The sequence below is a fragment of the Telmatherina bonti genome, assembly GCF_933228915.1.
Source record: "Telmatherina bonti genome assembly, chromosome: 5".
Classification (NCBI taxonomy): Eukaryota; Metazoa; Chordata; class Actinopteri; order Atheriniformes; family Telmatherinidae; genus Telmatherina; species Telmatherina bonti.
Window position 1 is genome coordinate 19,479,390 of NC_136623.1, and position 26,547 is coordinate 19,505,936.

General features: G+C 38.5%; 3 protein-coding genes across 3 annotated transcripts in view; 1 reads left to right on the forward strand and 2 right to left on the reverse strand.

Annotated features, from left to right (window-relative positions):
• ttyh1 (tweety family member 1) overlaps positions 1-7,339 on the reverse strand; it is a gene marked incomplete at its 5' end in the record, with an annotated part of 18,446 nt that extends 11,107 nt beyond the window's left edge. The window contains 3 exons of the mRNA XM_079240734.1: positions 1,375-1,486; positions 5,562-5,791; positions 7,205-7,339. Coding sequence (XP_079096860.1) covers positions 1,375-1,486; positions 5,562-5,791; positions 7,205-7,339 — 477 coding nt within the window. The remainder of the gene's footprint in view (positions 1-1,374; positions 1,487-5,561; positions 5,792-7,204) is intronic.
• A 5,894-nt stretch (positions 7,340-13,233) lies between these two features.
• Positions 13,234-17,998, reverse strand: leng9 (leukocyte receptor cluster (LRC) member 9). The gene is made up of 7 exons (XM_079241069.1): positions 17,763-17,998; positions 16,332-16,425; positions 15,755-15,885; positions 15,308-15,634; positions 14,970-15,213; positions 14,290-14,413; positions 13,234-14,195 (listed from the first exon to the last, which is right to left on the reverse strand). Exons 1-7 carry the CDS (start codon positions 17,908-17,910, stop codon positions 13,533-13,535), a joined length of 1,731 nt encoding a protein of 576 aa, XP_079097195.1. The 5' UTR covers positions 17,911-17,998; the 3' UTR covers positions 13,234-13,532.
• A 596-nt stretch (positions 17,999-18,594) lies between these two features.
• On the forward strand, positions 18,595-26,399 carry flcn (folliculin). The gene is made up of 12 exons (XM_079240015.1): positions 18,595-18,662; positions 18,788-19,000; positions 19,168-19,314; positions 19,403-19,624; positions 20,241-20,407; positions 20,520-20,611; positions 23,596-23,759; positions 23,964-24,077; positions 24,343-24,466; positions 24,604-24,729; positions 25,682-25,784; positions 25,870-26,399. Exons 2-12 carry the CDS (start codon positions 18,788-18,790, stop codon positions 26,075-26,077), a joined length of 1,680 nt encoding a protein of 559 aa, XP_079096141.1. The 5' UTR covers positions 18,595-18,662; the 3' UTR covers positions 26,078-26,399.
• The last annotated feature ends 148 nt before the right edge of the window (positions 26,400-26,547 follow it).

Below are 26,547 nucleotides of genomic sequence, written 5' to 3' on the forward strand. Positions count from 1 at the left end.
CTGGAATTTTTCTGAGAGAACAAACCATTTTTTAAATACAAAATATCCTTCATCTGCTCTTTCAATGTGGAAGTTGCTCGCATGTCACAACATAAATATTGTCATTTTCAAAACTGAAAAAAACAATAGTTTTTTTTATGTAGTTTCTTATCTTATTTAGAAATAATGTGTAATAATATGGCATCAGTATATAATTTACATATTCATATATGTAATATTAACCTTAATACATGATCTTATATCTTCTTTAAGTCTATACAGTTTTGTTAATAGTATAATTAACATCAATTATGAATATTTTAACGTCTTATTATACTGATACAAGATTATATAATTGTGCTGTATCAATGACTTGTATATCATGTTTAGACCTAATATAGTGGCAGTCTGCTTTTTTTTCTCCATTTAGTTCTGAATTTATCCCGACATATAACTCCTGTGGTTTACCTCTTGTTTTTTTCTTTTCCTGAAGTCTTTTTTGATATTTTCTCAAACCAAACCACCTTTTGTTTCACCTTAGCCATATATTTTCTTCCACAATATATACAGTACCCTAAAATGTTTTTCAAGTAGAATGAAAAAGAGATCTTCCTACTTTAGGCCTTTGAATTTGAGCTGAAAATACAACTTTAGCTTAACTTCGTGTCATTTATATGGAAATAAAATCAGGTATTACATTACTATATCGATACTGAAATGCATTTGTCCAAACTAACTGTATGAAATAAACAATTTGTCAGTGGCACAGTGAGATTTTTTTTTAACATATTTTATGTATTATGGTTTTTTTTTTTCTTATTGTTTATTTCCTTTGATGATCCTGTATTGAAACATAATTAATTTCATCAGATTTTATTTAAACTCTAAACTCCACAAAATAATTCCAGACCAAGTGAATGTGCACAAATGGCCAATAAATAATCTTGTATTATTTTATAATCATGACAAATTGCCACATCTACATTCCTCTTGGATAATAGAATGACTGGTAGGGACACATGTGCTGGAACAATCCCTGCAATCAGCAGAAAAATATTAGATAGAATAATAAATCATTTACATGTTAACGTTTCTGATGAACCGGAGCAGCAGGGACTCGTCTCTCTGTTGTCACCCAGAGGTATTTGTGTGTCATTTTGTGAGTGTTTTTTCACCTGCATCCTCAACAGAACAGAGTGGGGGGGACATTTACCAGAACATAAACCATGTCTGACCAAAGGGGAATCGATTAGACAGAAGTTCCTCAGACTTTCCTCCTCTCAGAGCATACCACATGAGCACATCCCCCGTTCTTTGTCCCTCCCACACAAGCAAACAGCATGTAGCAGAACAGATACGCCGCATGACATTTTACGTGCAGAGAGCAGCACTCACCAGTAGATCGATGGAAGCTAGAGTATAATTGGCTGTGAGAAGAGACGAGGTCAACTGATACATCCCATCATTAGCCTCGCTGTTGCCATAGAAACCAATGCCTATGGCAACACTGCAAAGAAGGAGGGGGGAGAAAGAAGCATGAGAACATTGTGGGAGGGTGCACATTTGACAGCAAGAGAAAGAGGGATGGAAGAAGCAATAGCAGAGGCATAACTGTAATGTTTAATTCAGTGTGTATGTGCATTTTAAATGAATGTGACACAAGGAGATAGAGCAGGCGACGATGTGATGTGTGTGCAAACCAACAAAGCACAGTGTGGGGAAAGAAATAAACAGTTGTTGGGGGGGCTGAGTCTTAGCGTACACTGGTTAAGCTCCAGAGAGAAAAATATTTGAAATGTTAAACATAGCAACATGCTTACACATTTTTCTGTTATTCAAATATTCAGATTAAGGCACAGGCCAGATGTTCATCAAATCCCCTCAAACCAAAGAGAAATGGTATGACCCAATCTCCCACAAAGTATGTGACCCAGATTAGAAAGCAAGGGGAAAAGGAGGAATGTGTGTTTGTGTCTGCATGTGCCTTGCATTTCAAACTGCTAAATCTGAACAGTCTAGTGCAGCCGCATTTTACAACTGTCAACACTGTTTTTCTATTTGACCAAAAGCAAAGTAAAGGCTTGAGTTTAATATTTTCAATGTTGTTTTTATTTGACCATCAGAACAGAAGACCACTGTGACCAACATTACGTTGAAGTCCATGAGGGGGAGACATGAACCACTTCATCAAACTGCTCTCTGGATATGTTTAAAATATTATGAAACCTGAAATCAAATCTGCATTGTACTCTGTGACATTCAAATAGTGTCTCAGTGAATATAAAAGCACAGAATATGGATGGAGCAAAATAATCAGAACTGCGAAAGCTTTTAATTTTCTTACAGCACACAGCTGGCTGCTGCTTTAGATGTAAAAAATCTAATGGGCAGCTGAGCTTCTTCTTAGTGACTCACTTCAGCTATACGAGAGTATGTTAAACAGATGTCAAGCAGCATTTTTGAGTGATGTACAGTGACCACAATGTGTGGATCCGATGACTGCGGGGAACACTAGTGAGTTAATGACAACTGCACTGATGGCAAATTGATGCTAAGTTGAGGTTGTCCTTCCCACACACACACACACACACACACACACACACACACACACACACACACACACACACACACACACACGGGGAAGCAGTAAAATCCACACATCTCACTGTGGTTAAAAAACAATAAAATAGCATGACTGAGCAGGAGACTAAGAACCACATGATGATGGATGTGATGAGGGGGACAGCTTTTGACTCACAGCATTGCTGCTGTTGGTATTTTTTTATTCTAAGCTCAGTTTAAAGGGTCTATTATCATTTTTTTGTTTGAACCAAAATTAAGTATTTAATATAGTTAGCTTGTTGTTTTTGTATGAGGTCTGTAAAATGAACAACTCAAAAGTTCACATCAAAAAGGTTAAAATTCCTCCATTTTCTGCCATTTCTAACCTGCTAAGTAACACAGCTGCAAAATCTCCAAATAGGCACAAGCTAAGCCCCCATGCAAACAAAGCTAAGTTCATGGTGAAGCTTTTTCCACATTTTGCCATAATTTCCTCCTAAATGTAGCTTCTAATTCTAAAATGTCTGAAGTCCAAACAAAGCTCACCAGACTGGGAATGCACACCTGGGATCTAACAAACGCCCCATCATAATTCTTTATTTGAATGAAAATCTTCACAGCAATAAAACAGCATTCATATCATATTTAGATAAGAGAGTGAAGCTGAAAAGTAAACAATGAATGATCAAAAATACTTCTCTTTAAGGTTGTTTTGTTGTCTATAATAGAGTTACTTAAAAATAAAAAATGAAAAAACATGGGAATAAGCTGAGATAAAAGTTGTTTTCTTTTAGAGGTAGCACCTGGCTTCTCTAAGTCATAATTTATTTTGTGACACTTCCACATAGACTGCTTTTACACAGAGTGACTATATCCATCTTTTATTTAAAACATGTGCTAACTGGCTTTTAGCTACTCCCACAATAACCAGTGTTATGCTGAAATACTGAAAAGGAATGTAAAAAAATGTAACACTAATAGAGCATTTACGGTTTATTTGTCTTATCTGTTAAATGTTAGCAGTTTATGTCAGTTTTCACAAAAAATGGGAGTCTTCGATAGACTCCCATTTGGAGGCAAACATGTTCTGAAATCAGTAAAAGGTCAAGCTGGACACTCCTGTGCTGAAGCGCTTCAGACAGAGAGGGGGAAGATGTGCCAAAAGGTAAAGACTGAAAATAATAATGGGTTTTATGGAAAGTTTTATATCGTCCTATCAATTATAATTTCCAAAAACATTATAATGGTGTTGTGAATGAAAATATATTTTGTTTTTTTGTTTGAGTATTTGTAGTTTGTGTTGATTTGTACTTCTTACTCCTTTTTGCCTAACTAGTAAATATCGCTCTTTTTTCTGCTTTTGTCTGCCAGTTATATCTTTATTTGCCTATTAGTTTCAGATTTTTGCAACAAGCAAAGTGGGCTTACAGACGATATGTTCTGAATGATTAAAGCATTGTTTTAGGAGTTATTAACAGCTACAGAAAAGCATTTTCTGTTAAAGATGTGTTTTTGTTGGTTGTTGGCCTTTTATTCTGTAAATCTCTTGGATGTTCGGATTTACTCAACATGTGTAACATGTTGTCATGCAGCTATTATAAACAATATCAATGCTGCGAGTCAGCATGTAAGCTTAATTTAACCAGGTAACAGACTAATTTTTACTCTAAATGTATTCAAGTGGCATGATTTTTATCAAACCAACAATTATGCAAAGGTTTCTCTTTTGTTTTTTTTTCTTTTTACCTCTGCCAAGGTTATGTTGTTGCCTGTGTTTATGTCTGTCTGTCTTTCCTTTTTAACATACTTATGCAAAACTAGATGGGTTTTTTCTTTTTTTCTTTTTTTTTTTTTTTTTGCTGAGAATGGATCTTGGTTCATCTTATATCCCAATAAATGTTGGGATCAATCTGGATGGATTTTTGGAACCAGTAATATTTAAAAGTCTTCTTCACAACATGTGTAGAAATGAGCGTCTAGGTGGAGGTCTGCAATCTCCAACTGCATTCATTCTTTTTTCTTTTTTTTTTTTTTTTTTGGTAAAATGAAATAAATACTAAAATTTAAACAGTGTTACAACAAAAAATATTATGAAAAAAAAAGAAAAAAGTGTGGTTGGTTGGTAATTTTGGCGAACCATCTGACATGCTACATTTCCTATTTGGTTATCAAGTCATCTAAATTTGAAACAGAACTCAGGCTGTACTGGAAAGTCGAGACAAAAAGGTTAAAAACCATCCATAAGCTGTTCGATGAAGAAATGTGGAAAGTGTACCTTTCGTTATTTAGCAATAAATTCTCTATTCCTAAATCTGCCTGCCTTTTACCTCCATACGGGTCCTATCTCCACACTCACTCCAATAACTTCTGTTATTGGTGAAGAAAAAGTTTACACGGGAAACAGCACAAATGAAAAATGTTTTAGGTTTGCCTTTTCAAAATACTTAAGAGAATCCTTTTAAAACAACACAGTTTTAGCTCTAAACCTTTATCAAATCATAACACATCGCCTGAACTTTATCTCTGCAAAGGACAACTCTGATAGAGAAAAGAAATTGACAAATTTCCCAAAATAGACACATCATTTAAAAAGATCCAAGGTCAAATGGTTAAATAACAGATTTAATCATCTGGAATTTATCTGCTATATCTATTTACCATATTGAATAAAAACCAGATGTTGTGGAGTAAAAAATACATTTCATTATTAACAGTTGAAGAGGGCGAAAAAAAATTAAATAGAAATTTTGTTTAAATATTACTCGAGTAAGATTATGATAAATCCCTTTTTAAAACCTAAAATAAACGTGGAAAAAATATCAGTAAAAGCAACATTCCTGTTTTATTTATATCATTTTTTGTGTTCATGCGTAAGTGAAAGTTGCATGTTTACTTGTGATATCTTTTTTGTACATAGAAAAATACATTTTTAAAAAATTCACACTTGTTCCACCACTGCTAAAAGACAACATGTGTATTTTGCCATTAAACACAATGATGTGTGATTTCCCTCCTCTCACCAGCATAGTGTGACAGCGGCAACCGCCACCCACGTGACACAGCAGATGCCCCGCCCCTTCTTCCCACTGTAACCGTGACCCGTGCTACCATCTTCATCCTCCTCTTCCTCCTCTGATCCCTCACTCCGATCACCACGGTGACAGCAGCAGTAGTGTATAAGGAAGGAGAGAATCACCAAGAGGGAGATAACAAGAGCGATGGCTGATATACTAGACAAAACTAGCAGAGTCTGAAAAGGAAAGAGGAGAAAAAGAAGAGACAGGGGGGGTAAAAAAAAAAAAAAAATTTTTTAAAAAGTCACTTTAATTCCATTTTTACAAGTGTAGAGGAGAGATTTCAGATGGTGAAATACCAAGTAATCCTGTTAAATTCTATAGCTTGTCAGACTGTCCCACCCCCATTAACAGCAGGAGATGCTGATTAAAAGGGTGTGAACAAGCAAATTATCTGCTTTAAAAAGGCAAGAAAATAAATCAGTATGGTATCATATTGCATGAATACGCTTAATGCAAAATACACATAAATAAAGATAGAGAGCTGCAAATTTAAGTCAGATAACTTGAGGTTATTCTCCATTATCCATGCTTACTTCAGAAGCTTTAACCCATGAAACCTTGATGTTGCTCTGCACCATGATGGATTTTAATGACACTAAGCCACATCAGACTTTGCTTTTGATCAGGCTCCATGTCATAAAGTCAACATTACTGAAATGCATTTTACTCCGACAAATTTCTACAGTATTATCCTTCACCCATCTGCCAGTCTGTCACTCTCCATTCCTCCACCTTCCCTCTATCTTACCTCCTGTTTTTCTGAAACCCCTCCCCATTGCTCCACTCCACCCATCCCGATTTCCCCACGTTCTCCCACTCTCTTTCTATCCCCCCACTCTCCCATCTCTTTCTTTCTATCCACACCACTGAATCTCTATTAATAATCTGTGACCTACTTAAATACATTCACTGCCACTCTCTCTGGCTCCCGCTCTCACTCCGTTCGCCTTCCCTCTCTCTGCCCAGTTTTCTGTTCAGCAACCTCCTCGCATTACTCATCGCCTCTCTCGTTCCCTCTCTCTGAGCACTTTCACTCTCTTTTGTCTTTCTGTTCTGCAGGATAATTTGCGCTCTCCCTCCCCACCCCACCTCCTCTTTGTACTGCAGAGAAGTCACAAACACTGAGAGACACGGTTAGCCGAAACATTTGCACGAGAGCTTGCTAGAAGAGAGGAATGAAATGTCGCCTGTTTCTAGAGAAATGCAGAATGAAGCAGCTGTGAAGCTGTGGTACATCTCAAACTTACACAGTAAAAAAAAAAAAAAGAAGCAAAGTGTCAAAAGCAAAGGTCAAGAAATTAAAACCAACTAGACCAAACAGAGCGGTAATGGCAGGGGAGAGTACAATGCTCCTTTCAATAACTAAGCCAATAAATGAGCAATGAAAAGTATAATAAAGGGCTGTAAATACTGTTGTCATGGATCGGCAGGTTGTTGCTACATTACAGGACTACTGGATGAGTTTACAGTGATATGGCAAACATTATCCATCATACTGCTGTTTAATTTTAGTAAACAATTCATTAATTATGATGCAGCAAGGCACTTCAGGGTGGACAGTGGCAGTAGTGTCAAGTGTCGGTTACCTGCTGGTACTCCCAGCTGTCAGGGACAAAGTTGTTGTCCCTCATCTGCATGCTGAGGTCCAAACGGGGCAGAGCATGACACATTCTCACCCATATTGAAGGAGTATAGCTGGGTACCGTCGCCATGGCAGCCATTTCTCACTGCCAGTGGTTTCCTTCTCCACCACTCTGTGGGAGGAAAGACAGAGGGGTCAGAGGATCCAGGATGTGAATTTTGAACAGGGAAGAAGAAAAATGGACAAGTAAGGGTGAAGGCTTTCTTGAGCACATGACTGAACTGAAAGGACAGCGAAGTCACTGTAGATCGTGCAACCATACATTGGTCCAGCGATCACCTGGGACAAGAGGTTTAAACGGTCAAGGGGGGGATAAAGTTTGCACACACATCTATGAGACAGCAGGAGCCCAAATGTGTTGATCGGTTTTGTGCTTTGGATTAAGATATGCAGTGGCATTTACCAGCAAAAACTAACAAAATATGAATGAGGAATAGAAGCTTATCAAAAATGTCATACACGAAAGAAAAACACAACTAAACCTGGTTTGTTTACAGAAGCTAAGTTATCGGTTCTTAACTAAAATGTTAACCCCCTAGCCAGTTAAACTTCTTGCATGGTAATATTTGCAGATCTTCTTAGTTTTACATCATATCACAATCAAGAAAATGGTTCAATAAACGCATTGTAATTATTCAGTCTAGATCTACATTGTTAAATAAACTGAGATTCCACTTCACAAGCTACATATGGTGCATGAATAGGAGGATCTCCATGGATACCAAAGAGGATATTAACTGCATAGGAGAGTACATTCTGTACATATAAGCAAATATGAGTACAAGCTACCACAAAAACCATTAAATAAATAAGCTTGAATCATTGTCACCGTCTGCTAGTCTGCATTCAGCATATCTTACAAAAGTCAGTCAACAGGGGAAAAAGTAGGGTAAATACAGGCAGCCAATCCGAGTTTGCCAAAAAAACACAGTAAAATCCTTATTATACTGACAAAGCAGAGACAGGACAGAAGGCAAGACAGAGGCTGGTAGGCTTCTGATACCGGCCGCACAGATTAAGAAACCACTGGAGATTTACTGTTTAAAAGAGAGGCGTTTTAAGACCGCTCAAGAAGAACGAACAGTAATAACCATTCACAACATTACAAATAAAGGGTTATAGAGCTTAGCTCAATGCTGACATCACAGACAGATACAGCTCTGTATCAATAATGACACATACTGAATTAAGGGCCTGTGCTGGATTTTAAAGTCTTTAAAAGCAGTAAATAACACTTTCAGTCAGCACAGTGTTCTACTTTAGCGGGGCTTGTTTCTGTCTCTATTGATTTTTCACACAGTGTTCAATACCATGCATGATAAAAGTTTTGATTTTGCCACGTGTCATATTCAATGCCAAACAATCTCACCATTCAGATTTGGGTCGGTTGTGGTTGAGAATAAGTTAGCAGCTTGCCCGCAGGCCAGACAGGGCTCCTCTAAGCCCATTACAATAAGCCTGTTCACCTTAATGGTTCCAGCAGCCCAACTGTCACAAATCAAATCACTGCCAACACTCCATTTCCCTTATTAAAATGATGCTGAACATGATGGTTCCCACACTGAGAACCACATCCATCTACCATACCCACACCTCAGCAGAGAGGTGGGGATACTTCTCGGTACATGATCATTTATCTTAAATGGATTCGTTAGAGTAAAGCAGCTCCGTGAGGGACATTTATCAGACACTGAGGGTAAAAGCCTTTCGAGAGGTGCAATAAACAATTAAGGGTTAATGCCACCAGTGAAGAGGGGCTTTAAAGAAGAGGAAGTCTCATGAAGGATGACAATAAAGTGCTTTTTGTTCTGAGAAAACAATGCATAACACAAGCAGAATACAAAATATAAGACTCATTAAACCATTAATAATACATGATTTTACATTTCATATCATAACCTGCAATAACTACATTTTTCTGGTCCCATACTGTAACTGCATAACTATTGCATAAACAGTATGGGACCAGAAAAATGTAGTTATTGCAGGTCAGAGTTCAGATGATATTCTCCTAAAACCCCAAAAGGGGAGGCAACTTAATGAGGTCCTGATGGAAATGAGGAGGCGGTGGGGGGGCTGACAGACCTGGAGCTACAGTTACTCAGCAGTTGTCACAGATAGGAAGCCTCAAGGTGACGTGATATCTCCTGCCAGCCTGTTATTATGCCTGTTACCATTGCATAAGTGAAGGTAAATAAATGTGATTCTGGGAGGAAAAAGAAAAATGGGAGAGGCGAGGAGATAGGTGGAATAAAACCACCGACTCTCACCTCAGGAATGCTCGGAGATGGGAAAAAAAAAGGATGAGAGTAAAAAAAAAAAAAAAAAAATCTGTTGTGTTCTGTATGCATGAAGCTCACGCACAACTGAGGATGAAACCACTTGCACGACACGAGACTCCATGATGTCTGGATGTAAAGAAAAAGAGCCATTTTGTGAAGCAGCTTTAATGAGAAGAAGACTGAAGCGTCTTCTGTCAGCTAAATTTAGGATCATCTTGAGCGCACAAAAATCATCTCCACATTTTCTTCCTATTTATGACACTGCAGCTCGGGATTAGACAATATAAATAATCTATTGCATTTGCTGCTCAAGAGATTCCCACAAATTCCCTATTTGCTTCATAAAATCTGTTATCATTACAGCTTCTGTTGTCATTCAACAGCATCTTAAAAGCAACCTCTTTATAGGCAACAATTTATGAGACAGCATTACATCCTCATGTCCTACTACATCAGTCTGGAGAAAAAAATTATCACCTCTGTAAAGCAATACAAGTTATCTACAGCCACCATGTAAAAATAAAGTAATTTCCCCAATTAAAATTCAGTCTTCACCTTGTATTCATCTGCAAAATGAACAGCCCGCCCCAGCCAAGTGAGCGCAGCTGACCGGAGGTAAGAACTCAAACTAGTGTCCAGCATGACACCAAGTTGAGGAGTACAGAATGTGTCCAAACTGAAGGACCCAAACAAAGCATGTAGTATCTTTGAGATTTAACAATAAGTCTGAATACTGTCACTAGTGGGAAAAACCACTGGATACGGTCAACCCATTACAGCACCGTCTGTTTAACTGCACATTGTAAAAATGCATTAGAAGATTTTTAGCAGCTGTGTGGATGAAAATAAAAATATCAATCCTTTTTGGTCATACAATAAGATGATTTCCTGAAGGTCGCAAAAGTCGTTCTGCAGACAAAAGCCTGGAATCACATTAGGAATGCACTGTGATTTAGTGATGCACACATGCAAGGTGCAACATACATCACTTCACTGACCATTAATCTTTGCAACCACATCCCCTATCAAGCCGTAACAACACGAGAAAGGGCAGCCTCTTACCTCTGTCGGCTCAGTTGGGAGATTTCTCTCTCCTTTGGGCTCTTCTCTTTGCCGGTGTCCGTGAAATATTTACCCAATCAAATAGGTATTCTGCCAGCCATCAGTGCTTGATGCTCTTGAAAAATCATCCCGCGAAAATGACCTGAATGCATGCCGAAAATATGTCAAAATGTCGAGGAAAAACAAAGCCAGAAATTCTAGGAGTTGGTCAAATATAAAATGGTCAATAATTGTGTGGTTGTCTGGTGACAGTAGAGAGGTGCTTGTGTTGATGGATGAGAGAGGAGCTCTCAGTGAGCGCGAGTTGGTGAGAGAGAGGGAGGGATTAAGATTGAGGAGACACCCCTGAGGGATTCTTTATCGTTGCATTGTAGCCCTCCGTAGCTTAACGCCCAAGCCCCTTCACAACACGGCAGTGACACGATATTGCCCGAAGATAATTAATCTGTTACCACGGATTAGTGGGGTCTAACCACTCACTCAACTGGTTCCAGAGGCACACTTCTACTGTCAACCCCCACAAACATCCGCATGCGCCCATCAACACAACCAATCTCTGCCCAGACTACCAGGCTGAGCCCTGACCAGATTACTCTTGTAAAATGCAAAAGTGTCCCCAGCCATGTGCACTAAATGACCGAAAGGACAGATTTTAAAAATCCACTCACATGTTAGATTCAAAATACGGAACTCCTGCCTATAAAAGATCTTGCGGATGGAAATGTGCAGAAAACTAAGTAAGAGAAGTGAATAGGCACACAGAGATGAATTTGGGGAGGGAGAGATGCCGAGAAAGGGAACATGAAATACTGGGGGGAAAAAAAAAAAGTGGGTTCCCATGGAGTGATGCTGAGAGAAGAGGAGGGAGGGAGAGGGATGCCGTGAACAATGAATAGAGAGGGGCAAAGCAACGTGCACTGGATTGGTAGGCAAAGGCAGTTCTCAGTGGAGGCTGAAAGACAGCATCAACTCTGGTTCAGCTGCAAAGAGGCAGCAGAGAACATGCAACAGCACAACAGGAGTGATGACAGCACTCTGATGGAGATGCTCTCCCAGTGATTGAAGCCAAAGTGAAGACACAGCGGTGAAACACGGCAAAGAAAAGAGTTAAAAAAAATAAAAAAGACTACAGTGTTTGTCTTCTGTTGCAGAAAGGGGGGCAGAGGCAAGCATGAGGAGAGGGAGGGGGCGGCGTTAGTTTTTCTGTGTCACTGAAAGAGAGTGGGGGAAGGGAGATAATGCGAATGCGGGAGCAAACAGTGGAGAACCAGAGAGCATACTCACTGACTCATACAGCCAATGTTTAGCGTACGTGTGTGCATGTATCTGGGAGGAAAATGGGGAGGACGACAGAAAATCATATTATGCATGCAAGAGTTCAGCTCAGAGAGCGTTAACACATTCTCCGTGTGTGTGTGTGTGTGTGTGTGTTGGAGCACAGCAACAGCAGCATCTGTCATTTCACTGACAAACCACTAACAAGACTTAAAACATTCAAGTCAGCATTTATTCTTCAAATTAAACTAGTGGTTAGAATCATTTGCAGAGGAACAAGAAGTGATTATACTTGTGGATTATATATGATATTTATATTAACAGGTTGCCTGAATCATGGAACTACGAGTTGCAGAGAATTTACAACAAAAACTACATAAATACTGCAAAAAAATGTCAGCCCTTTAACAAATTGTATGTTCCTTCAGCCATTACAGCCCTGCCACATAGAGAGGCTATAATAGATGTAAGAAATGTAATGTATCGAATTCAACCCAAATCACCTGGTTTTAGCTGTTAAATGCAGAGGCAGAGGGTAAAAAGTCAAACATGAATCCCTGCACTCTGCATGGCAGCTTCTGAAATGTAAAAAGGGCCTAATGACAAAAGGCAGGCCAACGATGACCAATTACATCATTTTGTGAAGTAATATTTGATACACAAATGAATTTGCAGCTGGTGATGTTCAGTCTTACAGATCATTTAAACTGAGACTGCAGCTAACAGTCTGATTAATAATAATGTATTAAATATTTTCTGAATTTATTCTAATTGTTTGGCTGTGGTCCAAAATTGTAGTAAAACATTAATTGAAAATATATAAATAAATATAATTATTACTTAGTGCAACATTTGAAAGATGATGATACATGATTATAATATCAAACCATTAACTGAAATTGTAAACTTATCAATATTTTTCCTTCTTGCTAAAATTAATTTCATCACTATAATTATGATAGAAAAAAAACTGAAGACTGCAATGTATGCACAAAATTATTTAAGTAAACTATATTGTAACACATGGACTTCCAACAGGTTAAGTTTATTATACCAGCTGATTTTATTGATTATATTATGTGAAATTTGTTTGTTTTCTCTTAAAATGTTTACACAAGCTACAGCATGGGGTAGCGTCATTAATAAGGACTCATTACATCCTTTTGATTTAAAAAAGTATTTTCTTTGAATCATAGTAAAAAAGTGACCCTGAGCCAAATTTATTTTTAAAAAAAAAAATCCCAATGTTGTCTAAACTGATCCTTAAAAAAAAGCCATATTTAACAACAAAACTGATAACTTCAATAATTGAAACAGTCTTAAATCTTAACGGATATGTCCCCGCAGCCTATTGCACCCCGAAATGTGTTCTATAATAACAAACCGTACCAGTCAAAAGTTTGGATACACTTTCCCATTAAATCCAATGGGAAAGCGTGCCCAAATGACTGTATACAGTCATGAAAAACATTATTAGACCACCCTTTTTATCCAAACAAATGTCCCTTTAGTTCTACCAGGTATTAAAATGGACATGAAATCTTTGTAAACAAGAGTTTGTTAAATCATTTTTTCTCATGACTGGATGTACTGGAAGTCCTAACATACATGTGCACTGTACTATGTAGTGTTTGCATGTGACAGGACACTCCATCATCGGAGAGTTACTGTGCACAAAGTGTGATAAAAACCATCTACTGTGCTGCTGTCAGTGGCACAAAGGTGTAAAGTGTTAACTGGCAGTCGGCCAAAGTTCAAACCTTTCCCCACTTTCAGGTCCCCCACCCCTTCAAAGATCCTCTCCCCGTCAGTGTCAACTACCTTGGCCAGAGTTAGGTGATACCGTGGATTGTAGGAGCTCCTGTGGAGCCAGCCCTCTTTCCTGTAGGCCTCCTGCAGACCGTTATTGAGCTGCTGGAGGTGAAGCTGAGGTTGGGGGCTCAGGTACAGCACCCTCCCATTGAAATGCTTTAGCTTCACGGGAAAGGTCACCGCCACAGGCGGGTTGCGATCCAAATGGGCGAACTGGCGGAGGATCTCCCCTGCAGCTGCCACCTCAGCTGGACTACGCAGCACCAGGAGGCACAGGGTGACGTGAAGCTTGGAGGCGGTCTGCCAGTGAGGAGCAGAGGAGGGAAGAAGGGTGATGAGCTCCTCCTGCAGCTGCTGGAAGCAGGAGAGGATAGCGGGAGTGTTGGCCTTGAAGGTGATGAAATGTGTGGGTTGCTTTTTAGGAGGGCGCCCACCATGTTTCTCTACTCCCTGTTTCAGAGATGCTGGTGGACTCTGGTTCAGATGTAAGGCTCCGAGATAGCTCTATGTGGACGGAGAAAAAGAATACTTGGGTATAAATATGAAGGAAACGTATCAGTGATGATGTATGTAAGGGTGAGATGTACCACACACACACCTGAGTGTCTTTGTTGCCTTCCCAGCTCTCTTCCCATTCTGCTAAATTTTCCTCCTCGCATTTCTCGTTTATAGCCAGTTCTTCTTCTTGAAATGATGACATTTGCTCTGGTGAGGTCTGAAGCCTAAATTTGAAAACCAAAAAAAAAAAAAAAAAAAAAAAAAAAAGTGAGCAGAACTAATAATGATGGATTTGCAAAGTTTAGCTTTAACATCATGTCATCCCACTTGGGAGGGTAAATAAATCCATTTCTGGCTTTAAATTGTGTCATTTTCTTTCATATTATTGCTACATGCCTCATGTGTCAAACACCTATTCTTTTATCTTTTCTTTCTTTTTTGTATTTAATTTTCAAACTAAATGTTATTTTGTGTGACTAGCTTATTCTGCTCATAACATAAAACCAAACTTGGCCATTGCAGCTGCAGACAGGATGCATTCATGTCTTTCTTTCTCTACCTGAGGCAGGAAAGTCAGTGAGGGAGGATGGAGCACAAGTCCTCTAGATATTAAAAAAACAACATTGAACAATTCCATTAAATGACCTCTAACCTCTCTCTCTTATTTCTTTACAGACTTAAAGTTTTGTTTTCAGAAAAAATGGAAATGCTATTATGTTTTGCGTTTCCACAGTAGGTTAAGTCCGCTCTGAGTTAAAGATAAAATATGAACATAAACACCTATTTGCAGCCTCCTCCGCACCATGGCTTCCCAGGGAAGCGTTTCCTTCACACTCTGCAACTGAATGCGCGTTGTCTTCGGTGTGAATCATCTCTTTCAGCGATTCTTCTTCCAGATGTGAATTCTTGCTATGAGTGAGGTCCTGTATTTCTCCCTCATGCTGCCCACTGACGGCAGCTGGCTGATCCTCTGTTGTTTCAAAGTTGTCCAGTTGTTTCTCCTGGTCTTGTGTGCCATTTTCTTCTATAAAAATGATTGTATTCTTTCAGTGTAATTCTATAAGCTGTGCCTGGTTATATGTACAGCACAGTGAAGCAGAAATGAAGTCTTCTCTTACCATTTACCTCCTCCTCGCCTCCAAAGGGGGGAGCCAAAGATTGACCAGTGGAGCCAAAAACCCTATCAGTCCTAGTGTGGCGGTCCCAGACACGGTGCCCTCTGTAGGTGAAGTACTGGATTCTGTGTCTGGGCAGCGCCAGCTCAGCAGAGTAGTCACAGTCACAGGGGTTGGTGTCCCAGCTGAACTCACAGAAGGGGCGCTCCAGCACACCGAGGAAGCGATCCACGTAGCCCACCACAAATTCTGAGGCATCCACTGATGGGTCCCAAAGGATGCGAGAGATCACATCATCTGCCGTGCGCATCCTGGGTTTTTTGTCCACACCTGTAAGAAAGAAGGTGTTATCATATGCTACCATTACGAATAAGATGCAAATAAAAAGAATAATAATCCCACTGCCATCCATCATTATAGACAACATTAGCTAAACAAGGAAAGGATAACCTTTTACTTCTTCATGTTTTGGCTTTGCTGCTTTGTTTTCACTGCCTTTTTTCTTCTTTTCCATCTTTTTTCCATCCTGTTTGTCATCCACATCAGAGGATACATCCCCTGAATCATTTAGTGACGGGTCACTGAGAAATGAGAGCAAGGGCCATGGAAATTATGCACATGAAACATGACAAATTAGAAAAAAATCGCAGGTCTTTCAATCCATTTGACAGATTATTCTTAATATAGGGTCAGGATATGAATCACATCTAGTATCAGTCTCAGTCTGTACTGCAATGTGAGAAGACTAATCTTAAATATAAACATGTATATTAATAACTTCAATCATATATATATATATATATATATATATATATATATATATATATATATATATATATATATATATATATATATATACATATATATATCTTAGTTTTACTATCTGAAAATTATGTTTAGAATGTGTTGACTGAATCTAAATACCGTAATATAAAGACTCTTAAAGTAGTGAAAATAAATGCAGAAGAAGCTTTCAATTTATCTAAAAAGCAAAGAAATGTGAACTATCTTCATAATATTTACATACTTGTGAGATAAGCGGCATCTGGGTCCAAAGTGACACTTTCCCATTAAGTGAAACTGGCATGTTTTGACTCCATCTCCCTTCATCTCTGCTGATTCTGTGAATGACAGAGCAACACACAGCATGAGACATGGAAAAATAAGTCATAAAAATCAGTAACAGAAGTCATGCCACCTCCTAATTTGGGTTTCTTTGGGGATTTAAATTATCCCAAGCAAAAAACAAACAAACAAAAAAACTAAGCAAAAGCAAAAGAAAAATTGTGATAAAGGAAGCATCACAGTAGGCCTTGTTTTATGTGCTCAATTTAACATTTAGACTGACTTATAGCAGTTCATGTGGTCACCAAACAAGTAAATAAATGTGAGGCACCAGTCTGGTCTATTTGAAATAAACAAAATCATTTAGTATAACATCAGCAAAGATGTAGTAATTTCTCTTCACCTTGTCTTCAAGCCTAACAGCAGCTATGACACAGTGGGACAGAGCTGAGATGGCACAAATACAAGCAAAGTCCACCAATATCAAGTATAATTTCTAATCACCTGCCCTTACCAAACTCCTCAATAACTTTTGTGTATTCCTACTATTATATATAAGACCAACATATATCTTACATACATCCTATAAATAAAATCAACATTTCATTGCACTAATAATCAAATGTGGATACTGTATTTCCTCTTTGACACATTTCCAACAAGTTTATGTCCTGTAGCAGGTGGTAGTGACTCAACCCTGGGGGATCAAATGTCAAGGAAGAGGGTAGGGCATGGTTTCAAAACACACACACACACACACACACACACACACACACACACAGCCTTTCCATTTCAAAGTAGGAAAACTGAATGTTGAATGAGACAAATGATTTAGTTGTAATGTCTTCCTTTCTCAGGAAAGATGATCAGTACAACTGCTTTAGATATGACAAGCCCCTGGAAGTAACTGTACAGTTTGTGTTTTATTTCTCAGAATCTGAGTCCAGAGGTAAGAGTGGGAGCAAATCCGGTAACCATACAGTAATTCCGCTTCTTCATGGGTGATCAGTCTAGGTTCTTGAGTCATTTCCTGGAGACAGACACTTTTTCAGCAGATCATCTGTCCTGACAGACAGTTAAAAAAATTTGGCTTCCAGCCACAACATCCGTCATTCAACTCCCCTATTTATAATTTGAGGGGTTGAAGCCAAAATATGTTATAACTTACCAGAATTCAGATTGGTCATAAGTACACAAAGAAACACGACATGCTTAAGAATTTGATTACAAATGTTATCACTTTTTAGGCGAACTGATTACATAGCTGTTTCACCAGTTTCTTCATACTGGCATGTACTAATGAACTAAGAGGATTTCAGAAACACATTTGACCAGAGGAAAAAAAAATAATTCACTAGCAGCAAAACCTTTTTTTTTTTTTTTGTTAATTTACCTCCCGAGGCTTTCCCGGTGTCTTTTCCAGTAGTGGAGTCCACTGGGAGCTCTGCTGCAGGCAGGCTGGTGTGTGTCAGGAGGATTTTACCTCTACCTCCCTGGACCCCCGTTGTGTCTGACAAAAATCTTGATTCGTTTGTAGCCATTCTCAGATCTGGAAGGCACTGTTGTGTTTCGGTAGGGTTTTAGGTTGTATGAATAGTAATTGAGACTTAACTACACCAGGAAAATCCAGGTCTGTGATACGGAAGTGACTGCCTCGCTGGCCAGTGTTGTAAATCTGACGTAATTCAGCAGCTCTGAGAGATATTTATCCGAAAGCAACTGCTTTAAAGTATTCACACATGTGTCAATATAATTTCAAGCACAATAATTATAGGGATTAGCTAATAACAGGGACCAACTTTGACTTTTCATGCCCTTTTACCTCGTGTTTGTTTCCACTGATGGGATTATGGGTAATGTAGTTTTGAATTGCCTTTGGCTGAGCTGTACTTTAGTGTTTTGCTTAAAGCATGATAATAGCAAGAATATTTTTTTTAATCAAACAAAAACATGTTGTATATCTTATAGCGTTATGTATCTGAATTATTTTAGACTCATCTTTGTACATTTTGAAGAAAACTGGAGAAGCTGACGCGTCATTCATGAAGAGCGCGTGACTAAACGTCATGTGACGTTTATGTTGTTGTTTGCTAGCAGCTCCGTGGAAAGGAGATAGAAACTCAGTTTAGGCCTTAATTTAATTATTTAGAGTGACAGGTTTTCTTTCAAAAAGAAGGAAAGAAAACTGACTAAAATAACATATTATTTAGAGTCTTACTGATGTTACTTTTAATGCTTTTACACAGTAAACAGCACTGAGCACCAATCATTTGAACTTGAATTGGCACTGAAGGTAAGACCATCTGATCCTGAAGACCATATTCACTATATCGTAAGCACGTGCTAACTTGTATTGTTATACACTGTCCGGAGGTAAGCGAGATCCACTGACTGATTGCATTTATTCATTTTGTTTAGATGAATGCTCTGGTTGCTTTGTGTCACTTCTGTGAGCTCCATGGTCCCCGGACACTCTTCTGCACCGAGGCACTACACCCTCCATCCCCAGACCCTTTGTCTCAAGCAGGGGCTCCAGTGCCAGGGGACAGAGACAGAGATGGCGACAGGGAAGGTGAGGGGCTGACCATGAGGGCCAACAGCTCAGCTACACAGAGAGGAGAAATGTGTGAGGTGAGTTAACACGTTTAAGTCACATGATCATGACCTTAACTTGGAGAATACTTGGACTAATAATTGCTCTGTTGGTTGTTTTTGTGTTTGTTTTTATTTTGTAGATGAGTTTATAGTCATGTCATTCATCTTCAAGCTCTCATTTTAATCTTTTCCACTATTCGCAGGGATGTAGGTCTCTTCCTGCCTCTCACCCAGGCTTTGTGAGCATCGATGATGAAACAGGCATTCGCTTCCTCAGTCATCAGCACCCCAGGCAGCCCCAACTTTTTAGTGTGGTCCGCCAGGCTTGTGTACGCAGTCTCAGCTGTGAGGTATGCTGTGACATACAGAATATGCATATGTGTGTTATACAAGTAATCCATTATATGAGGTGTACTATTTTCTCTCTTCTGGTTTCAGGTGTGCCCAGGTCGTGAAGGGCCCATTTTTTTTGGGGATGAGCAACATGGGTTTGTGTTCTCACACACTTTTTTTATCAAAGACAGCCTGGCAAGGGGTTTCCAGCGCTGGTACAGCATTGTAATGGTAGCCATGGACAGGATCTACCTCATCAACTCTTGGCCTTTCTTGTTACGGCATCTTAAACTAACTATACAGAGCCTGCAAAGCACAGCATTAAAGGTGGGTTGTAAACACGAACAGTGAGTGCCTACTTTTGTTTGGTTTGAGCAAATAAATCAGCGCTCTGCTCTCTTTTCGCCCATGTACAGTTGTGCTCATATTTATTCATACCCTGTCATTAAAGGAGGAAAAAAACAGCTGCCTGTAAAATAAGCGGAAATTGACTAAAGTAATAATAAAGAAAATCATTGAAAATCATTACATTATTTTCTAATTCTGGTTCAATAGAATTTTTTTTTTTTTTTTTTAAAAAGCAAACAAATAGGATAATTTATTACATATTACATATTATTGTTTTAAGTTCCTCTCAGTCAGACTTCTGCACCTGTTGACAGGTATTTTGTCCCACTTTTCAACAGAAAAGTGCTCTAATTTGTCCAGGACCAATTTTTTTTTTTGTTTTTTGTTCTTTTTCTCAATTAAATGAAAAAACAATGTCTTATATTACTAAATTATATTTTTGCAAAATTTTAGTTATTGTTCCTTTTTTAAGTCTCCTGTTATTTGAGTGACTGTTGTAAATTCAGCCTCTTTTTTAATGAAAGGGTATGAATACATATGAGCACAACTGTATCTATTAGGGCTTGTGATGTCATGTCATGTTCCTTTCCTTTAGGTGTTTGACAGTGAGCAAGGAGTTTGTTCCCAACGAGCGATGAGAATGAACAGCGCATTTTCACCTGCGGTTTTCCCACACCAGAGGAGTGGCAATGCAGCCCGGTCACTGACTTCTCTCACTCAACATCCCAATCTGTGGGCCAGCCTGCACTCCTCCTTCAGCTGGTGAGTCGACAGACATTCTGTCCCACCATGACACATCAGAGATGTAATCTGTGTGGCTGATTTGTAATTGCTCTTCTGCTCATGATGATCTGTCTTTTGTCCTCATTTCCAGGTTGCTTAAGGCATGTGGTAGTCGTCTGACAGAGAAACTCCTCGAAGGTGCCCCCACAGAGGACACGCTGGTGCTCATAGAGAGACAAACAGGTATGCACGCTGTCCTAAATTAAACATGATGTGCTTCTGAATCGGCCCGTGGCACAAATATTTGTATATGTCTGTCAAATGTCACCATGAAACTGGGAAAAAGGTCAAGACAAAACATTTACCAGCTAGCCGCATTGCTTCTATTTAATATTCCTGGAAAATCTGAGCTATTTGGTTTCTGGATGATCATGTGTTGGCAATGAGCAAAGGCTTAATCTTCATAAGTCTGAAGAGGTTCCAGTGAAAGTCTGAATCACTGGGTCAGTCTGTACAGCATCTGTTTGACCAGGGAAAAAAACGATGAATCATTTAACCATTTAACCACACATTGCATTTTCAGAAAAAAAAAAAGTTTACACAACTTTAATCTCGATTTAAAAGGTGATTAAAAGATTTACAGAGAAATTTCTCGGTCCAGCTCAGCTCTTACATTGTGGAATTTTAATACCCTGTTTTCTAATATTAATAGTTTAAATGTATTTTTCCTGCTTTGACAATCACAAGTGGCTATAGTTATTAAAAGTTAACCTGGGAAAATGTCATTCTGGATCATTTTGTATGTAAACACAAACACACACTTTAAAAAAACAGGATAGAAAAATAAAGGGCCGCTTTAGGCAGAAGTATAAATGTTGGATCAAAAATAAAGTGTTTGAAAAAGATTTGGTTTGCTCAGTTTACCAAGTCAATTAAGACAGTTATAAGTGAATGAATGAATTCACAAAAAAATTGTATTAGGAGTAAACCCAAAAGGTCATTAAAATATTTATCACTTTATACTTACACACAGAAAAACAAACAATCACAGGTGCCTAATACGTGATATTACATACAGATCTTACCTATTGGCACAATCCTATGAAAAAGTGTGTGGATTAAGTGTAATTTTACACTACAATACAGTGATTTCCAAGCTTTTCAAATCAGATTTTAATTTAGTCTTGGCACTAATACAAAAACCATATAAAACATTAATACATAGATTGTAATTTTTTTTTTTTTTTTTACTTTGATACCAGCAGTATATGTGGACTGGTTCACAGAAAGAGTTCTTCAGAAGTTCACATGAGCACATGCAGTCATTACGACACACAATTACATCTGGTTTTGATTTGGTGTCTTATGAAGCCCAAAAAATGATGGGCGTTCAGGGTTGTTTTCAACTTTCTTCTGAAGTACTGAGATGTCTTTGTTTATTCTCAATAATATCTTGTTCTATAAGTGATGCTAATCCCTGAAGTCTTCTCAATTTTGTGTCAGAAATGCTCAAATTTTGCTTATCTGAACATGTAAACCCACGCAGACAATAGTGTTTTTCCCATCTCAGAGGGGATTGCAGTTTGTTCTCCATTGTTCTGTTGTTAAAAGACACCAGAACAGGACATTTTGCATAATGTATGTTTTTCACAAATTAGACAAAGTCCTTTTGCATTGGGAAAAAAAACATTGTTGGGTTAGTGTTAGATGTTGTCAGATGTAATGATATCCACAAAGGACAGAGCTCAGGAAATGTGTGGTCATGGCGGTTGAAGGGTCTACTCTCACCAGCTCACAGAGCTTTACAGGTCTGCTCTAAGGTTTAGCATCTGTGTCAAACATATAACTGACTACAACCAGCTATTCCGTGGCTTTAGCTTGTAGTGAAAGCTTATAAACTCAATCAGTTTTTATGCTCTCTTTTTTTCAGTTTCAGTATTTCACTCACAGAGCATCTGAACATTTCTAAACTTAATTAAAAAAGTTGTCTGCAGTATTTTCTGATCCAGTTCTGGATCTGCTAGATGAATATCTTGTGAATGGAAATACGTTTTTATTCAAAACATACAAAGAAACATTTTTGGAAGCATTTTTGTTCCACTTACTACTTTGAATTGAAGTTAGAAACTAAAGATTACGCTCTAAATGAGATTGAAAATAAAGTCGAAGCCAGGTCTTTGACCGAAAAAGACTCAGGCAGCTAATGAGCCTGTCAGTGGCAGCATTTGTAGAAATAAAATTAGATGTGTTTCTATTGCATTACATGTGTACAGCAGACAGAAACTGTTGAAAGATAATGCTCCACACAATCAGACAAAATCTTCTCCTTCTGCGGATCCAGTGACCTCTTTCACCTGGAGATGGTGCATATGTGTTTTATATTTAGTGAAGTCTTGGTAGAACATACAATAAAAATAAGGTTGCTCTGCTGTTTTCCCTTAAACATGCTGTTTTTTTTAGTTTCCTCTTTACTTCCAAACCAGCTTAATTTCCTAAAATCTGTTTATCAGTTTAGTGATCAATTATAGATTGATTAAAGCCTTTACTTAATCCAATTGGGTTTTTTTTTTGGCAGATTAACAAGTACTCCTAATTTGAAGGAGATGTCCATTTGCATCGGTGAAGAACATTCTTTTAAAAGGTTTATTCATGCAGTTGGCTGCGCTCAGCTTTTAAAGGGGTTGGATGCTTGACTCACTTTGTCACAGTTTGATTTTGGTTGTCATTGAATAAGTGTTAAAAAGTTCAATCCACCCTTTTTTCTTTTTTTTTTACACCAGCTTGTTCCCAATCAGAAGATTGTGGAGTAAAATATGGGGTGAGACATTTAGAAAGTCTTAAAGAAAAAAAGATACAAAATACCCACAGTCACAAGGTGGGAACTATGGAAGCTAAGTATTACACACAGTGATAATATCTTTGGATTGTATCTAAAAACCGCGTGATTCATTATGTGGAAGAGGCTACTCCATCATGCGCTGGCTTGTATGATTAGCAGCTAATAAATATGGATATTTAACTTAGTCATAGGTGAGATGTGAGCTGACTAAGTGGCGGTTTTATTTGGGACACAAGGAGTGAGTGGAAACATCTGCTCATCATGTCTGAGTTTAAAACTAGAACTTTGTCATTTCCACAGGAAATGACAAATATTAGTAATGAACCCTCTTGAAAACATGTATTTGGTTCTTTTTTTTATCCGATGTCTTTATCTTTGTCTTTCAAAGAGCAAGAGGAGGAAATGAGCTGCTGGGAGGGAGCAGAGGGAGGCGTGCCAAAGTCGCAGTGCCACCAGTCCGACAACATACTGGGCCATGGCTTCATCTGTGATGACTTAAAATTAGATGAATCACCTGGTCCAAGGTTTAGGTCGCTGAGACATTTAAGACAGGTAATCTTGTACACTTTTGTCTTTTCATTGCGCATCATCAACGCTATTAAAGGATTTGACAGAGAACTGACAAAAAAAATTCAAATAATCTGTGATTTAATGTGTTCATCTGATACAATTAAGTAAAATTAAAGATGTTAATTTCTATTTTTTTCTGTCAGCTTATGCACCGTAACTGAACTGAGCTGCTTGTTTATGTTGTAGGTCCTCGGGCCAACCGACTTTCGACAGCTAGCGTGGCACGTGCTCATGGGAAATCAGGTCATATGGAGAGGCAGAAATCCTGGCCTCATCCAGTCAGCTTTTACAATGCTCAAGGTACTCCGCTGTCCTGGAAACCTCTTTCTGCCCACAGATGGTTTTACTTGTTTGTTTTTTCACTTGTTAAACCACAGAATGATGTTTTTCTCCTTCGCTACTAATCTGATTTAGTGGGATCGGAAAACAAATGCCAGGGATTCAAATATTACTGATGAAAGTGATCCATTATTACCATTTAAGGAATGTAAAATATGCTATCTTACATAACATTTTATTAGCCAACATGGCTTATATTCTAAGTCACTGTTTGTGTTCCTGTCAGTCTTTGCTCCCGGTAGGCTGTGTGCGCTCTGTGCCGTACAGCTCTCAGTATGAGGAGGCCTACAAGTGCAACTTCCTGGGTCTCAGCCCTGATGTGCCGATTCCAGCCCACGTCAGCTCCTCAGGTAAAACACACCCTCCAGATCTCAGTGTGAAACTTCACTGATGCAAACAGTTGCTTCGATCTTGCAGGTGAATTAAAACCTTTTTATTGATTCATTTATTTTTTGATTTACTTTGCCTTTCCTGTGTTTCACACCAGAGTTTTCCGTGCTGGTGGATGTCACCTCAGAGAGGAGCTGTCAGATCGCAGCTGCAAGTGAAGATGATATAAGTACACTTTATCAGTTCACCCTCAGCAGCGCCAACACACAGGCAACAGACAAGGGTCAGTGCATTGGATTTACAGTGGCCTTTGTGCTTACTGAAGCCAACTTTCATCTAAATGAATCACTGTGCTGAATGTCTTTTTATTTAAATCATCACTATTTATTACGCTCACAATCCACAGATAACTATTAGTCTTTCCCACAGACGACACTCCTAAAGCTGTATTACAAGCATAATTTGAAATAAAGTCCGTTTTTTATAATAATTCATTCTTTAAATAACCAAAATTGATCACATTTTGCCTAATTTCAGCCTCTTCTCCGCAATGGAGGAACAATAAGCAAAGATATGCTGGTGTATCCCACACAGAAGCATTTTAGATGAGGGTGACGTGTTAATCGGACGCTGTAAATGAAATTAGAAATAAAGAAACAAGTTAAAGAAAACACTGACAGCACTATTTAAAGTTAAAGCAGAACGGAATCAAATAAACATCTATTAAAAACAACAACATTGACTAAAAAGAATAAAAATGCTTAACATTAAGCGCAGTTAAAAGCCAAGGAGAGAATTTTATTTAGTCTCTAAAGCAGACTAAAAACGTGTGGCTGTTGAGAAGTTCTTTACTTGACAATGCCAGGATTAAATACATTTGCATAATGAATGCTTTGGGGATGGCTGAATAATCAGAAAAATACCCTCCTGTTGCCTTTTCAGAGCACTTTTCTTTCATTTTGTTGGGGGAGAAAAACGCTTGTAAATGATATTTAAATTTTAAAAACTTAGAGATTTGGTAACAGAACATACGTTTCCTCGTCAATCATGTGGCCTTAAAGAAAAAGCAGGAGCTGATGTGAAAATAAAATAAAATGTATAAATCTGTAACTGCAGTAGAAACTGATTTGTTGTTGCTTAATCTTCCACTCTACTTTAATTCTAATCTTTACCTATCAGCAAGTTTTTCATAAGGTTGAGGCCAAAACTAAATAATTGTCACCTTATTTTTGCAGGTCCAACATTACTGAACAAGCTTGAGGTGGCCCTGTCCAATGAGAACTTGTCTGTGGACGTGGTGTCTCACTGCCTGCTGTGTTTAAAGGAGGAATGGATGAAGTAAGTAATATTCCTACATTCTTAACAAGACTTCGGTGTCAGGAAAGTTTCACTGCCTTCTCATGTTGAAATGCTTTTATTTCAGTAAAGTGAAAGTACTGTTCAAGTTCTCCAAAGTGGACGGTCGGGGGAGGGAGGACACCCAGAAGGTTCTGGCCCTCCTCGGTGCCACAGGGCCTGGTGAAGAAGAAAATGTCAGGCTGCTCAAGTACTGGATGACTGGACTCAGCAAAACCTACAAGAGTCATTTAATGACGGCGGTCCGAGGAGGGGAGAGGAGCCCCAGCCAGTGACAAAGAGAGGAGGAGGAGGAGCAGATGGAGGGGTAAAGAAGAGGAGCTAAGAAGAGGGGAATGCTGATGAAAGGAAAGTGAAAGCAGGAATATCTAATCCTAAATGAAGCAAACATGGTGGTTGTGTTGTTTTTAACTGTTTGGGACTACGAGTTGAATGAAAGAAGACTGTGAATAGATGCCAGGAATGATTTTATTCATCCATTATTGTCTCTAAGTAATGAGAAATCTCATGTTCTAAACTCTGATGATTATCCTGCACAGATTAACACATTGAGTGATTTTGGATAATGCATGGCGGCTGTTATTTTGTCAAAGGGAATTCTTATAGAACTTTTCTTACTAATATGTAAAGTTTAACTTATTAAAAGGCTTTGCACTTTGTTTACTGAGGCTGATGTTTTAAAATAAAATAAATGATGTCTGACATCTTTCCTTGTATTCTGCTATTGGCTCCATCTTGTGGTAAA

Bases quoted from the DNA above. Each gene is read 5' to 3' on its own strand.
- leng9 (XM_079241069.1), bottom strand. From the start codon at position 17,910: ATGGCTACAAACGAATCAAGATTTTTGTCAGACACAACGGGGGTCCAG. The intron at 14,414-14,969 runs GTGTTTATGTTC...TTTCAAATTTAG, and splicing joins GCGGAGGAGGCTGCAAATAG to GCTTCAGACCTCACCAGAGC. The intron at 14,196-14,289 runs GTGTGTGTGTGG...CCGTCCACATAG, and splicing joins AAGGCAACAAAGACACTCAG to AGCTATCTCGGAGCCTTACA.
- flcn (XM_079240015.1), top strand. From the start codon at position 18,788: ATGAATGCTCTGGTTGCTTTGTGTCACTTCTGTGAGCTCCATGGTCCC. The intron at 23,760-23,963 runs GTAATCTTGTAC...TTTATGTTGTAG, and splicing joins CGCTGAGACATTTAAGACAG to GTCCTCGGGCCAACCGACTT. The intron at 24,078-24,342 runs GTACTCCGCTGT...TGTTCCTGTCAG, and splicing joins CAGCTTTTACAATGCTCAAG to TCTTTGCTCCCGGTAGGCTG.